This window comes from Panulirus ornatus, chromosome 12, assembly GCF_036320965.1.
Source record: "Panulirus ornatus isolate Po-2019 chromosome 12, ASM3632096v1, whole genome shotgun sequence".
NCBI classification, from domain to species: domain Eukaryota; kingdom Metazoa; phylum Arthropoda; class Malacostraca; order Decapoda; family Palinuridae; genus Panulirus; species Panulirus ornatus.
The window spans coordinates 26,589,945-26,605,628 of record NC_092235.1 but is presented as its reverse complement, the minus strand read 5'-3'; the positions used below and the strand labels follow the sequence as shown (position 1 = coordinate 26,605,628).

The following is a 15,684-nucleotide window of genomic DNA, read 5'->3' as shown; positions in this document are numbered from 1 at the left end:
GTTTCTCACGGGTCGACCTCATAAATCTGTTCCCTCAAGGTTCAATGCCTCAACATTTGCTTTCTTAAGGCGTAATGACAAAATTATTCTCTCAAGGTTTAATGCCTCGGCAATCCGTTCTTGGCGTAATATCTAAATATGTTTTTCTCAATGTATAATGTTATTTTGACTCTGTGGTGCAATTGTATAATTACCAAGAAAAAATTCATCAAGGCAAAACATTAAGACCACTTTCTATAAAATGGTTCTAAATAATTTCCTCTTAGCAATTAGTTTCCTACAGGTTTAATTATTCCTAATTTGCGTAACAGAAGCGATGCATTCTGTCTGCCAAGTAAATTAAATAAAAAAGAGCGATCATAACACGCTTTATCAAGTTCAGAGAGCAAAATTTATCTAGTTAGCTATTTGTATAACATACGGTGGGCAAATACTGCTTAAATTTTCGAGTCAAATATGACGGCATATATATATATATATATATATATATATATATATATATATATATATATATATATATATATATATTATATATATATATATCTTCTTTTTTTCTTTCAAACTGTTCGCCATCTCCCGCATTAGCGAGGTAGCGTTAAGAACAGAGGACTGGGCCTTTGAGGGAATACCCTCACCTGGCCCAATTTAGCGACAAGCCCCAAGGGAAGAACGAACAGTTGAGTGAACAGTGGGTCAATTGCCGCGCCGTGATTCGAACCCGGCTGAACCCCCGCGTAAAAAGTCAGGGTAACCACTACACCACGTGAGCAAATACCTCTTACACGCAGACACATTTCTTAAAGTGTCGGAACGATGCGTCTTCAGCAATCACGGTGCACTGATTCCAAATGAGGAGTTAGGTCATTATTGAGTTTCTTTGTGGCGTAGTTTTTGACACCGGCGCCCTTGTTACAAGCGTCCTAGTGATTATGTAGTTTTACCATCCACCCTACCTGCTTTCTGGTTCCCTACAACACTGCTGGGGCACTATATTAAGAGGCGAACGCATTTGAAAAGACAAACACAAACAGATACACATTTATTCAAAACTCACGAAATCGCACTCAGGATGGATACGAAAATAGGCATGTATACACACAATTTTAAAAATCAGTGCAATGTGTGTAAATCAAAAATTTTCGTCACAGGCCGGGCCATCATAGACCTAATGGTCGTCATGTCGTGCTCATGGGTCGTCCAGTCGTGTTAAAGGTCGTGCGATTATGGTCAAAAGGATTACGCACTTCACTGATATATCTTGACCTAAGGAATAACTACACATTTCACAAAGCTTCAGGAAAATACCGTAAGAGTTAAAATGTATGAGTCTGAAATAATAGAATATCAGCAGCAAAAATCCTACGGCACACGAAAGGCATGAAATTAATTAAGTGCTATTTTACCAGCTATTGTGCACACCGGATCCCAGAATCTGTAACAGTCACACCAACTTTCCCACATTTTAGGCAAATTTACCAGCTCCAGGGGCCAAGTTCACCACTAAATCTACAAAAGAAAACAGTATGCCAACTTGTTTAACGGGAATTTTAAACCAATTTCATCGCAGGACGGTCGGCCTTATTTATCTCAAAATTCTGCTGAACGCATCACTGCTGAGCCACCTGTAGTCTAACCCAAGAGGTTACTTGTCCAAGTAGGGGTTGGAACCCCAGCGCAGTTAGTACGTCACGCTTTCAAATAGCTCGGATGGTGGGCTCACCCTCCCACGGCGCGGAGGGGGGGGGGGGGAGAAACGCCGAAAAGCCCCACAAAAGCACGCTGAATTCTGTCGGCGGTCCCTTAATCAAATCTTCATTCATCAACCTCGAACCATATGCTGGACTTCTCAGACGGGTGGATTTTAAGACCAGAGATTTCTAGATGTTACGGAAGCCCGTCATTAAAGCGTCACACTCGGCTGTTCGGAGGGGGTGTCTCACGACGGCTTGTGATGACGTCACGCACCGCTTGTTTCCCTCCCCCGCCGCCGCCGCCAGGCTTGCCAACCTAACGGCTCGCGCTACTTGTGAATACAATCAAGCAGTTGACACTGTCAAACACGGAGTGGACCTTCGTGTACAAGAAGCGTCAGATTTTGACACAAAGTACAATAATCTTGTTCAGTCCCCTAGGCTACTTGAAAGATGGGTAAGTTACGATAATAAAACATTTTCTACTTGAGGTTATGGGTACGCCTGACATATGGCGCTTTCAGAGACCAGAGACAGGAGTCTCGTCATACGTGTGCCTAATGCCTTCCCTCCCAACACGTAATATCACGACGAAATGACAACAGTGAAAAGTACTTTTCATATTTCAAATAGTGACCCGTTACTGAGTATCATGATTAAAGCCAGCACAGACCTGCCTGCCATCTGAGGGGTTTTGCCCAGCAATTATCTAAGCACACAGCGAGGCCAGAAGCTCTGTAATGGCTACTTCTAGCCACCATTGGGATCGAACCAGAGGTCATAAAGAACAGTAAGTGTAGGAGCCCAGCCGAGCCAGCCAGCGTGAGGGCGTGACGCCTGTTCCCAGCGTTGGAGGGCGGGCGGCTAGAAAACCCTGGTTGTAACACGCCAGCCTGGCTAAATACCACCCAGAACAGGTCATTTATAGCCAATGAATTACCTCTCGTAAGATTTTAAGATGTTTTAGGTTTTATGTGAAGTACTTAATGCCTTAATGACCCGGGCGGTCGATAGGCTTAAAGCCCGTATAACCAATCAACCAACCAACACTCCACTATAAAGCATAGGCAATGCCACGCTTGCTAATTGGTTGATTAATGTCAGCCAATCAGCGAAGCTACATGTGGCGTGCTAACCATTTGAAAGCAAAATTCTGAAATACTAAATCGCCAATGGGTTATTTCTGACACAATTACAGTTCACGTGGCTTGTTCAATGGTTGTTTGATAAGATAGTCAATTACTGTATATACGTGTGGCTTGCTAACTGGTAGCTATATCAGAAAACCAATTGCTGAAGTCAGACTGGCTTGCTAACTGATGCGTTATCAGAGAGCCAATCACTTTCGAACGTGTAGTCTGCTAAAACAATGTCATATGAAACAGCAAATCACTGAAGGTACATGGGACTTGCCATAGTTTCATCAGACAGCCAATTACTGAATGTACATGTGACTTGTTAATTGGCTGATCTATTCAATAACCAATGACTGAACGCCGCATGGTTCACCTGGCCAATCAAACTTCATCTGGTGATCCTCAATGCTCACCTGGCCATATACTTTGCCGTCCATCTATTCAAACTTCGATGACAATAAAACCTCGAACCTGGAACCCACCCTTGTGCGGTGGGTTGAGCTTGTGAGCCAGTTCCGGAACAACAGAAGCGGAACCGGATACCGTGCCGCAATGTACTGTGGTGGAGATCCGGAACTTATGGTCTACGGTGGGATTCCAACCCGTAAACATGGTAGGTATAATGTACACTATTTAGTTCTCAAATCCTCAACCAGGCGGCTCATAACGTACACAGTAACAAGAGAGATTGATGAGTTTCGGACCCCGACTGACTTTTTTTTACGAACAAAGAAACTTTTTGATTTAGTGGGGTTATTTAAAGTCTTCAATGCCTGTTATAATGGCGGGGAATTACCTTTTTTGACCTTACGTTGGAGTTTGTAAGTTTAAGGATGTGCGTTCTTGCTTTACAAACCTGTTTCTGTCATACATAAGACCACGACTAGAGATAACCTCATCACAGACCATCAGGTCTCCTTTTACATGTACTTCCCATGCACAACAGGATTTACAGAGAGTGGAGTCTAAAAGTGCTTCCACCTGTTCGCACAAGCCTTGTGGTCTTTGACTACGTCAGTGTGGGGAGTGTGAGTAATCTTTATATTATGTACATTTCAACTCGTTGATCGTCTCCCGCCTGGCTCATGGGATGATGTTAGCACACAGCAATGTTCTGGTCCGTGGGTCACAAGTGCTCTCAAGTGTCATCATCATCATCATCACTCCTGCATCTCTCTCTTCTTGAACATTCTCAAAACCCAGCCTAGCCCCTTGCATAAGGCGAGTGGCGCTCTGTTACGCTCGCTCCCACATCATAACACAAACCTCCCCCATTTTTTGTGACGCAATCATTTCTGTCTTTGGTATTTTCTTTTTTATGTACGTGATCATCAAGTTTTAAGAGGCCAAAAAGTAGACTTGATTGAAGCCTCACTAGAGTCTACCACAGTTCTTCTTATGATACCGACTTCCACACCCTCAACAAATGATGACTGGAAGCTGTAGTGTGTGTGTGTGTCTGTGTGTGTGTGTGTATATAGGTGCGTGCGTGCGTGCGTGTGTTTGTGTGTGTGTGTGTGTGTGTGTGTGTACGTTACGCTACTGAAGTTCTACATTCGTAGAGCCTAAGTCTTTAAACTTTCTCTATAATAAAACTTTTGAAACCTTTTTTTAGCATTCACAATTCCAACTCAATGTTTTTCCATGCATGTCTGTGTGTTGGAGGGGAGAGCAGCATGAGAATACATGAAAAAAATATTATATATATATATATATATATATATATATATATATATATATATATATATATATATTCCAATATAAATTACCTTTGCATATCACCCTCCCCCCAGCCCCCCTACCTCCGAATGGTGAATCACCAGTCAGTCCAACTCCGTCAACGTGATTCAGCCATTACAACCTTCACTGGCGCGAATCAGTGTCCTAAATATCTTACTACAATATTACAATACCAAAACCACACGTTACTACGATATATATATATATATATATATATATATATATATATATATATATATATATATATATATATATATATATATATATTCTTTCTTACTCCGTTACAATTACTTTTGTCATTTTCAAATGTCAAGCGCTTAACCCACCTCAAACCGGTCACTGGCGTGAGCCTGGCTTCAATATATACCCTTTTCTTGAAAAAAAAAAAAAAGGGGCACAAAAATGATCATGACCTCACAACCACAAACATCATGACCCTATCCAACGCGGTAACATCGCTACAGGTTCACTGCAACAACCGTAACAACATAGGAAGACAAATTAAACGGAATTTTCAAATTGCTTCCGAAGCGGCATGTGGGTCTCGGGGCGAGGCCCAACCATGATCATTTTGTCGTCATATGGCGGCATCAGGCGAAGCCTTGCTTGGCGTCCCCGGAAAACCTTGAGTACGACCCCAACGAGTTGGACAAATCAACTTCATGAGTACGACAACTTACCTCACTTGAGTACGACGATTTGAATCCCTCTGAGCGCGATATCAGACAATTCCTTCTGGTACGATAATCTAAGCACTCTAGAGTACGATGACTAATCCCTCTTCAGTAAGACTTAAAGCCCTTGAAAACAACGACATAAAGCCATTTAAAACAGCTGCTAGTCATCGCCCACAAAAGATTTCATGTGGGTAAAGTTATCGTACAAAATGGCGCCAAATCATCGTATTCATGAGGTTTGTTAAGCACGTACGATACCACACCAGGTGTACGCCCGGCCATACTGTTCCGGGGTCAATATAACGCCAATGGCCGAACGTTCGGGCGTTGGCTATTTACTCTAATTCAAAGTCCGCCTTCTGTGACTGGGTAACGAACCCAGCTGGAGCGTTAGCCGGTCGGGATCTCGACCACAACAAAGAGAGCTCCAGGTAGCCAGCCGACCAGCTCTGGTGCCGTTGCAGTCGACCAAATACAAGCCTAACACGCACTTGAAGTTGACTGAAGGTCGATTGTCTATCCGTGTGGTTAGCTTGTAATAGACCTCGCCTCTGATTGGGTAGATGTAATGAGAGCTGGCCGCTGATAGGCTGGATGTAAAGAAAACTCGCCAATGATTTAGTCGAGCCGCCCGAGTGATGCAAGACGTAGGTAGCTATGTCGATGATTCTCTCCAATCTTGAACCACAAATCTCGGCGGGAAACTCGGGAAATCTGCGTTTAAACTGGGCGTTAATCATATATACCCCTCGAAAATTCTGCGTTTAAACGAGGCGTTACTTAATATACCCTCGGGAATCCTGTTTACACTGGGCGTTTATTATATATACCCTGGGGAATTCTGCGTTTAAACTGGGCGTTTATTATATATACCCTGGGGAATTCTGCATTTAAACTGGGCGTTTATTACATATACCCTGGGGAATTCTGCGTTTAAACGGGCGTTAATTACATATAGCCCCGGGAATTCTGCGTTTAAACTGGGCGTTAATTATAAATACCATCTCGTAAACCTATATCCTGTTTACCGTCTTGAGTATAACGGTGCCACAACGTGAGCACAACGGTTCGAAAGACTGGAGCACGATGGCGTCATGAACCTTGGATGTGATGGGCTGGACTTTGACCTGACGAATCACCGGGCTAAAGGCCACGTCATCCAACCCAAGGTTCTTCGAATTCTCGTTCTCAACGATCGTACCGACGAGGTCAAAGGGCGCTCCTTCTTGCTCATGGGTAGTGATCTGATGGTCCAAGACTGACCCCTTGTGGTCAAAGAATCAACTTTCAAACGATACTTTCCTGCTAAACTGACTTCCAACATCGGCAGATCTTTGGCGCGAAGTCAATCCCCAAAGGGAGATATGGGAGAGAATATTGCCCACGTATTTCCCCGCGTGTCGTAGATGGCGACTACGAGGGGCGGAAGCGAGGGGGGTTTCTGGAAATAATCCTCCCTTCCTGTATTATTTTCCAAAAGAAAGAACAGAGCAAGCAGCCAAGTGATGGGTTTTTCCCTCTAAGGTTCTGTCATCCGTTCTTGACTCTCTCTCACGCAGGAAATAGCAATAAATACATATATTTTTTTTTCATACTATTCGCCATTTCCCGCATTAGCGAGGTAGCGTTAAGAACCGAGGACTGGGCCTTTGAGGGACTATCCTCACCTGGCCCTCTTCTCTGTTCCTACTTTTGGAAAATTAAAAATATATAAATATATATATATATATATATATATATATATATATATATATATATATATATATATATATATATATGATAATTGTTCTCCTTCCCGCTTTAAGACGAAAGTATTTTAGTTACGAAATCAGTATTGCAAGTTGCCTTCAAGAACCGCTTCAGAGGACGTCCAGATTGAACGTGTGGAAATACCTGCTACACTTGCAACGCTGTACCTGTCGAGTTTTTCCACCACTGTCGATCTCTTTGACGCGACGCGTCAGTACGACCCCTGAACATGACGGTGCGACCCCATGAACACGACGGTACGACTCCTGAACACGACGGTTCGACCCCTGAACACGACGGTTCGACCACTAAACACGACGGTACGACTCGGACACGACGGTACTACCCTTGAACTCGACGGTACAACCTCTGAACACGAAGGTACGACCCCTGAACACGAAGGTAAGACTCGAACACGACGGTAAGACCCTTGAACACGACGGTAAGACCTTTGAGTACGATGGCCTGGCTTTGACCCGACCCTCATCACACGTTAGGTAAAAGGCTGCGGTTTTTATATCCAAGGGTCGTTCCGGCGTGCTTAAAAGTCGTAACGAGGTGTTCAAGGGTCGTCCCGTCGTTCTCAAAGAATGTATCTCCAAGTACGAGCCTATATTGCATCATATATTTCTGAAATTCCGCAAATGGGGCCATCGACCTTAACAGGAATATGAATACATATTACCACGAGAAAAGCGACACTCCAATTGTATTACATGACGGATTATACATCTTACGTAAAAACTAACATCAAGAATATCTTATATATATCTACTAAGAGTAAAAGCACGCAAACTAAAAGAACGTCATTTGCAGTCAGGTGACCGAGGAAACGCCAGAGAAGTTAACCTTGTACGACTAACCTAGCCGAACGCCTGGGGGGGATTCGCGCCAAGCCTAAAGCAAACCCCGCCCGTCATACTCAAGCCCAGCCTTCGATACATTCTACGACTTTCTTTACGCAATCACAATCCTGAGAACACGAAAGCCGTTCGTATTTAGTTAACCCCGCAAAGCAAAGACGGCAAGGTCTGAGAACACGACGATATAACAGTACGACTCCTGGGTATGATGGTCTGGTCTTGGACCAGACCTTTAAATGTTAGGTGGCAAGCCTGGCCAACATACTTAATGGTCGTATATCGTGGTTTAAATCGTCGTGCTACAGTCGTTCCGTCATTCTCAAACGAGTTTAAACGACAAAATATATAAACACGGCGCCCGCAATTATAACTGTTCTTCTAAATGGCTGGGTGGAAAAAATAACGCCTCACGCTGGTGAGGAGCGGCATGGTCTCGAAATATGTTCATCAGTTATTCAAATGTTGACCAAACCACAAGTGGAGGATGTTGGATTCGCTTGCTTTGGTGCAAGCACACATGGAGCTCTTGACACACAGGAATTTTATGATTTCTTAATGTAGCAGCCTCCGGTCATAGACCGAAGCCCTCATCGTGGCCAGGGATAAACTGATCTATGAAGGGAAATTCAAACAGCAACGGACAATTGGGTCCTTTCAAAATGGACTAGAACGATCGAGGGACAAAAAAAAATAATCCAAGTTTTGAAAAGTGGAAAGACTGTCGTTTACAAACGGTCAGGTCGTAGAGGTTACGAACTCACGAAAGACATGAGATAGTTAAGCTTAGCGGTATTAAGGAAGGAGCTATAGACATGGAAATGGGTTTGTGCCATAACAGCGTGATTCCGTTACGTAACAAGAGAGCATCGCCCCCCGGCCGTCGCCACAACTGGTCAGAAAATCAGTGAGGGGAACTGGACGCTGGTAACTTGTTCCAGCCAGGTGCTAAATTGTCTTTATTCCATTCTTAAAACTTTTTAGATTCCGTCATGGTCTTGTGGTGTTTACTGGCGTTAATGGTGCTCAAACGCTTGGATACGAGGCGCTCAGACGGTGTATGTTATATTGGACCCAACACTTGGAGAAGTTATACTATATATTCTTCTCAAAAATATTGGGGAACTTTGGATGGTTTTCCCACTCGAGAGACTGCGCGTGTAAAACGAACTACGTGATTGGTAAAGCCGTAAAATACGCACTGACACCAGCCATTCTTCTGACAAGCAAGATGGAAACCTGTAACCCCTGCAGCTCGAAGGATCACACACACACACACACACACACACACACACACACACACTGTATATATTCTTCTTTACATACAAGCAAATAATTCTCTTCGTATTTTAGCATCAAGATTGTGCTTGCTCACAGACTCCCCTACTATTTTCTTTTTTCTACACTCTATCTGTACAGCATGGATTATCATTGCTGCACAATTTATAATAAAAATAATAAATATAATGATCACTTTCATATACTTTTTCTCTGCCACAATGGAGGGAGCACATACCCCTTGCCACGTGACTCAGCAGTAGCAGTATAAAGAGCTGTTATGTTCGGCCTCAGTCTGAGAGCGGCGTGGTTTAAAGGGACCGCACCCACCACCCACCCACAACCCCCACCCCCTCCCTCATTAAACCCCCCTACCCCTCCCCATTCTAACGGTCACCGTGGGAGTGGGAGAAAAGGGCCAGGCGCTCATACAAGCCAGCTCATTAAACTCCAACTTTACTATACAGTGTAAGATATCAAGGTAAATCCTATATCAGTACCAATATGCGTTGCTAATAACAGCTAGGTGATAAAGACTAACTTTACCCCACAACCAACTCAAGATTCCACCCCACCCACCACCACCACAGGCCAAGGAAGACTTAAATGTCTGGGCTCCCAATTCCCGTGGGAACCAATGACCTGTTATTTTAGGCTGTTGTAGGCTGGTTGTGGCCACTTCATCCCTACTGTATACGTCAGTGCCGACAGTTGTTCGACTACATGTATGCAAAGCATATATATATATATATATATATATATATATATATATATATATATATATATATATATATATATATATATATATATGTGTGTGTGTGTGTGTGTGTGTGTGTGTGTGTGGGTGGGTGGGTGGGTTGGGCCATTCTTTCATCTGTTTCCTTGCGCTACCTCGCTAACGCGGGAGACAGCGACTAAGTATAAAAAATAAATAATAATATATATATTGTCTATCATAAAGGGATACAAGTTAATCCAAAATGACCTACCATTACAGATATCTATGAAAAGGGCTCCTCATAATAATAGTTCGTTGAACAACAGTTCAAGGAGCGTAATACTTGGCTAAACAACAATCCCAGGGGCGTAAGCTAAAATTTCAACCGAACTGAAGTCAAGCCACAACAACCTTCAGCGGAACAAGTCACGCCAACAAATCGTTTGGCCAAACAATAGTCAAGCCATAAATTCAAGCCACATAATAGTACCTCCACTATTAGTAAGAGTTCCATAGTTTGACCATAGTTTTAGTTAAAGTAGAATGTCAGGTTATGGGTTAATTTATAAAAAATATTCACTTCAGTAAGATATCTTCCGGTAGTGTAGATATAAGAGGGAGACAACATTAAATTGGAAAGATGAGCTTTTACAGTGACTGGAGCTGACCCACCAATGTGGCAACGATAGCGTACGAAAACTTACCTGTTTGGCAACAATGGCGTACATAAACAAATGCTGACGGATCTTTACGGCGCGATGTGAACATAAACCAAGGGTTAGGTACCTGTAAGGCAGTGATGCCGTACACAAACAAGGATTACGTACTTGTGCGGCGACGATGGATACATAAACCAAGGCTGACGTACCTGTATGGCTACGATGGAGCGGGCGTGCTCGTGTACCAGGTACGTAAATGGGCCGGGCACGGACACATGGAAGTCCATCACTCCACCACTGCCGCCCCTGCAACACAGGAGGATTTTCATTTACACTACTATTTATAGGATGATATTTACACACGTATAGAGGATATCATTTACACTACCATGAATATTATTTACATTTCATACACCTGAAAAATTATAAACTCCATTAACACAACACTTGCCAATTAAACAAGAAAGTTAAAAACGAATATTTCTTCTCGCTAAATTAACGACCTCAACAAGTCATTCCAGACAAACACAGGTTACTGAGGTCAGTATGATAGAGAAATGTTCCTATCACAAGCCCGACAATCTTCAGGTAATACACCCAAGATCACCTTCAAGGGTAAAGCCAAAAATCTCCATCATTTTTTTTCTTTGAATATTTAACCATCTGGAGCGCGTCGGTACGACAATCGTACATGAACACGAAAGGAGAACCCTAGGGTTCGAGAGCCTAGTGGCCCTAGCCTTTAACCTAGCACCGTGTGGACCAGGTTAAAAGCCAAACTAACATAGCCTAAGACTGTACAGTCTCGCTCAAAAGTGACAGGTCATACAATGAACATTAATTTACAGACGCAAGATGTTTCAAAGGGTATATCACATACAGATCATGTCCTTCACAAACCACATAAATCATGCATGAACATTTTGAGACCAGGTACACATGATTTATCTCCAACATAGAGACCAAAACATCACGTTTTCTCCTTCACGTCCCCCCACATTCGTGCCATCCCCTTGTTGTCTCCACAAGCAGACAATCGCGTGGAGCTCAAAGATAGGAACGTTATCACGCGTTCAAACAATTGCTCTCGGTGGGTTATCTTGGGAGTGATCAGTGATAACATGGCCGCGACATGGACGGGCAGTTCCAACAGTGATAAATACAGCCTCAGTGGTCTAATTAATTCCCTTCAGTGTATAGACTGTGAAGGTGATTCTTGGAAGAATAATCTAGTTATAGTGGTCAGGTCAAAGGCATGGCGATTATACCCAAGGGTCGTACCGTCGTGTTCGCTGTCGTGGCGTCGCGCTTCGTGGTTGTACCGTCGTGCTCAGTGGTCGTGTACCGTCTTGCTCAGGGGTCGTAACGTCGTGCTGGGAGGGATCAGGGATCCCGCCTCCCTTCTCCAAGAGAGAAAGTCATCCATATCCTTCTTGAGTCCATAAGAGGCTGTCTATGTCCTTAACATCCCAAACACAGCAACCTGACTCCCTTCCTGTGCGACTCCCGTCCTATTATAATGAGGTGAATCATACCCGACTCTCTCTCTCTCTCTCTCTCTCTCTCTCTCTCTCTCTCTCTCTCTCTCTCTCTCTCTCTCTCTCATCCTTGTGTGTTATTACCAGAAACATGGGCCTTCAGTATGACACCCACACACACTTCAAACCACAATCAACCTGGAACTTTCACAATAAACATCGTGATCCAAAAAAGCCATCATCCGTTCCCCTTTCACAAGAGCCATTTGATGGGTTCCCTTGTTCCACTACTGAGACCAATAATCAATACAATGAACAGCTTCTACATAAAGACATAATCACACACTTAAAACATATACTTAACCGTAGCCCTGTCACACATTTGTGTCATTCAACCCTCATTTCCACTTACTAGACCCCAATGACAAGTAACACTTCAGTTCTTACTTGGTTAGATATAAGGACTTTACATCCAACAACTGCTAGGGTCATTAAGTACGTTAAATATAACCACCCATCGATACTCACTCACCACCTTCTGCCGTTAAGAGAAAATTCTCACACCATACAAGCTTTTAATGCATATACCGTGTATATAAAAAGGCCTTTATATTTCCAAGCTTTAAAGCACTTTATCAGACATCCTCAATATTAAGAAACGACCAAATCTCTCTGGCAAATTACAACTTCCCTATCATCATCAACACAGGAAGACCCTACCGACATCTACACTATACAAACTTAATACCAGGCCAGGACCTTGTATCACACGACACACTACACCCTTCCTGGTAAACACCTGCTGTTTACCTTCAGATGTTGCCGACTTTCGATAACGTCTTGAAATCTGGATATTATATTTCATCACACAGCAAACATAAACCACATCTTTCCAGTTGATCACTTGAGACGACTGTACGACCCATGGGTTCGATGGCCTGACCTTTGACCTGACCTTAATGAGGCATGATGGCGTGACCTTTGACATGACCGTTATGAGGTTTGATGGACTGACTTCTGACATGACCCTTATGAGTCAGGTCGGAGGTCACCGTACCTAAGGGTCGTTAGGTCATGGTTAAGGCTCTCACCGCTGGGCTCAAGCAAAAGGTCAACACTTAAGCTGTATAACACCATCAAAGGTCAACTCCTACACACATTCTGTACCTTTAAAGTTCAACTCTGAACATACTCTATCCCTTTAAAGATGAACACCTACTTACGAAATTCAAAAAAAAGCAATACACATTGCTATTTATTTCTCACTGTAACCAATTACTAACATCAAGTAACGAGCCTCCTCGTTACCAGTGTAACACGTTACCATATACATCAAGTCATGAGTAACGCAAGATGATATATGTGTATTTCTCATGGCACCGTCGCGTCGCTATTCAGAGAAACCAAGCGATTTCTTTACTTCATGTTCGGCAACGGATGATGGTGTTGCACAATCACTGTTCACGATTAGGGACGTTGCCATGATTGGTCATCCAACATATGAATGAACTGGCTAATCAATTGCTTTGGTGAACGTTTCTGAACCATGATGATCCGCCGCAGGGATGCGATGATTGGACGGTGTTGTTTACGGTCAGGAGCGTTGTCATAACTGCGATTGGCTGATCAGATGTGTAAAGAACAAATATGTAGAAGAAACCAAAATGTTTAGTTGTTGGGAAACTGATGATTAGGTGAAGATAAATCGTGAAAAGATTAAGACAACAATAAAAACTGATGAGAAACAGCTGGTTAGACGAATATAAACAAAGTGAATGTACACAGATGATCAGGTGAACGTCAAAAGCACATCAGGTGAGTTTAAACATATGATCAGGTGAGTGTAAACAACTCAAGTAAATTTGAACAGCTGATCGGATGGTTGTAAACAGATTATTAGGTGGATGTAAACATGATCAGACGAGTGTAAACAGCTGATCATGTGAGCGTAAACACATGATCAGGTTAGTGTAAACAGATAATTAGACGAGTGTAAACGGCTGTTCCGGTGACAGCAAACAGCTGATCAGGTGAGTGCAAACAGGATTAACATAACGAATGAATCAGACACAATTCATCGCCCACTCCCCCACTAGCCTACATAAAACTACACACACACACGCACACACATACGTATCTCTCTCTCTCTCTCTCTCTCTCTCTCTCTCTCTCTCTCTCTCTCTCTCTCTCTCTCTCTCGACCTTAACAAGCACCAGACTCACCAGTAAGAAGGTCCTGCCATGATTGCGTGCACTGAACCCCACACAATGTTACGTCGGCCACAATATGCACAGCGTGTGGGGTGTTCAACCACCCACCCAAAGTCTCGAAGTCCCGGTTCACGGCTGTTCGACCGACCCCCCCACCAAAAGTCTCCATAAGTCGCGGCTGCTCGAAACTGTGTCGACACCCACAGTGTGGCCAGTTTGCGCCAACCGAGACACAGGTTTCGACACAGTTTCGTCTGGGCGTACCGCGGGCTTTGTGTTCCACCACGACTGTACCATACGTGCGTGCCACTCCCCTCACCCACCCTTCCCCCACCCGTCAGCAACAAAGGTCATCTGTCCACACGTTTCCTGATCCGTCCTTTGACACTGACTAATGACCCGAGGTAAACCCCCATAATTACTTCCTCCCTTTCCGTTTTACGGCAATTATCTAAATCAATGAAGATGACGCTAATCACCTGTGATCAATAACTACCATCCAGGCCAATCCTGGTCTTAAGTGTCGGTAGTTCTGGCCGGCTGATCAGCCATACTGTTGCAGCAGGCAACACGCACATGCACCTGTGGATGCTGTGAGGTGGTCATGCAGGGGGGTCTGACTGTTCTTTCTAAAGAGGTTTATGATCATTCCTTAAGACGAGGAGTTAAAGAATCTGGGTTTATAAATGTTAAACCTTTCCTTTCCCTTTTCATAACAGAGGGTTTCTCTTCTACACCCCAGGAAAGACTTATTTCCCTAGGCGAGCAGGGGGAGCCAGCCGACCCCCCCCCCCCCACATTCCCCAGGAGTACATGACGTTATAGGTTTGCCATCTGAGCCACCAGGGGTCTCACGGGTTATCTTTAGTCACTCGTCTGACCTCAACTGTCTTGTGACGACGTCAGAACCCACCTGACTCCTCCCGCCCTGGCATTACTACAGTGGGTGCATGATGGGGTCCCTCGCCCCCACCTTTGCGGGAGCCGTCGACTCGGCAACTTTATGGGGCCTTATTCCAACCCATCCCTGTGGAGCTCTCTGCCCTCCCTTGTGGACCTTTCTGCCCACCATTGTGGGGCCCTCAACCCACCCTTGTGGAGCCCTCAACCCACCCTTGTGGAGCCCTCAACCCACCCTTGTGGAGCCCTCAACCCACCCCTGTGGAGCTCTCTGCCCACCCTTGTGGAGCTCTTTGCCCACTCTTGTGGGGCCCTCAACCCACCCCTGTGGAGCTCTGAACCCACCCTTGTGGAGCTCTGAACCCACCCCTGTGGAGCCCTCAGGCCATCCCTGTTTACTAGCGTATCATTCACCATTATTTCCAAAGCCCCGGACACCCCAGCGAGACCAGTGTCACTGATGCCTTGCTCAGGTCATAGCCACAGTATGGCCTCGTAACGACAGTGGTCACATTACACCAACTAAACCATCGTTTACTCTGGACCTTCTCCGAGGCCATCCAATCACCTCCCTGGAGGTCACTGGTA

At 44.2% G+C, this 15,684-nt stretch overlaps 1 protein-coding gene across 3 annotated transcripts in view; it reads right to left on the bottom strand.

Moving 5' to 3' along the window:
• LOC139751919 (uncharacterized) overlaps positions 1–15,684 on the bottom strand; it is a 146,242-nt gene that overhangs the window by 70,082 nt on the left and 60,476 nt on the right. For all 3 annotated transcript variants that reach the window (XM_071667619.1, XM_071667618.1, XM_071667620.1), the window contains one exon: positions 10,718–10,814. In XM_071667619.1, coding sequence (XP_071523720.1) covers positions 10,718–10,795 — 78 coding nt within the window. In that variant the 5' untranslated portion in view covers positions 10,796–10,814. The remainder of the gene's footprint in view (positions 1–10,717; positions 10,815–15,684) is intronic.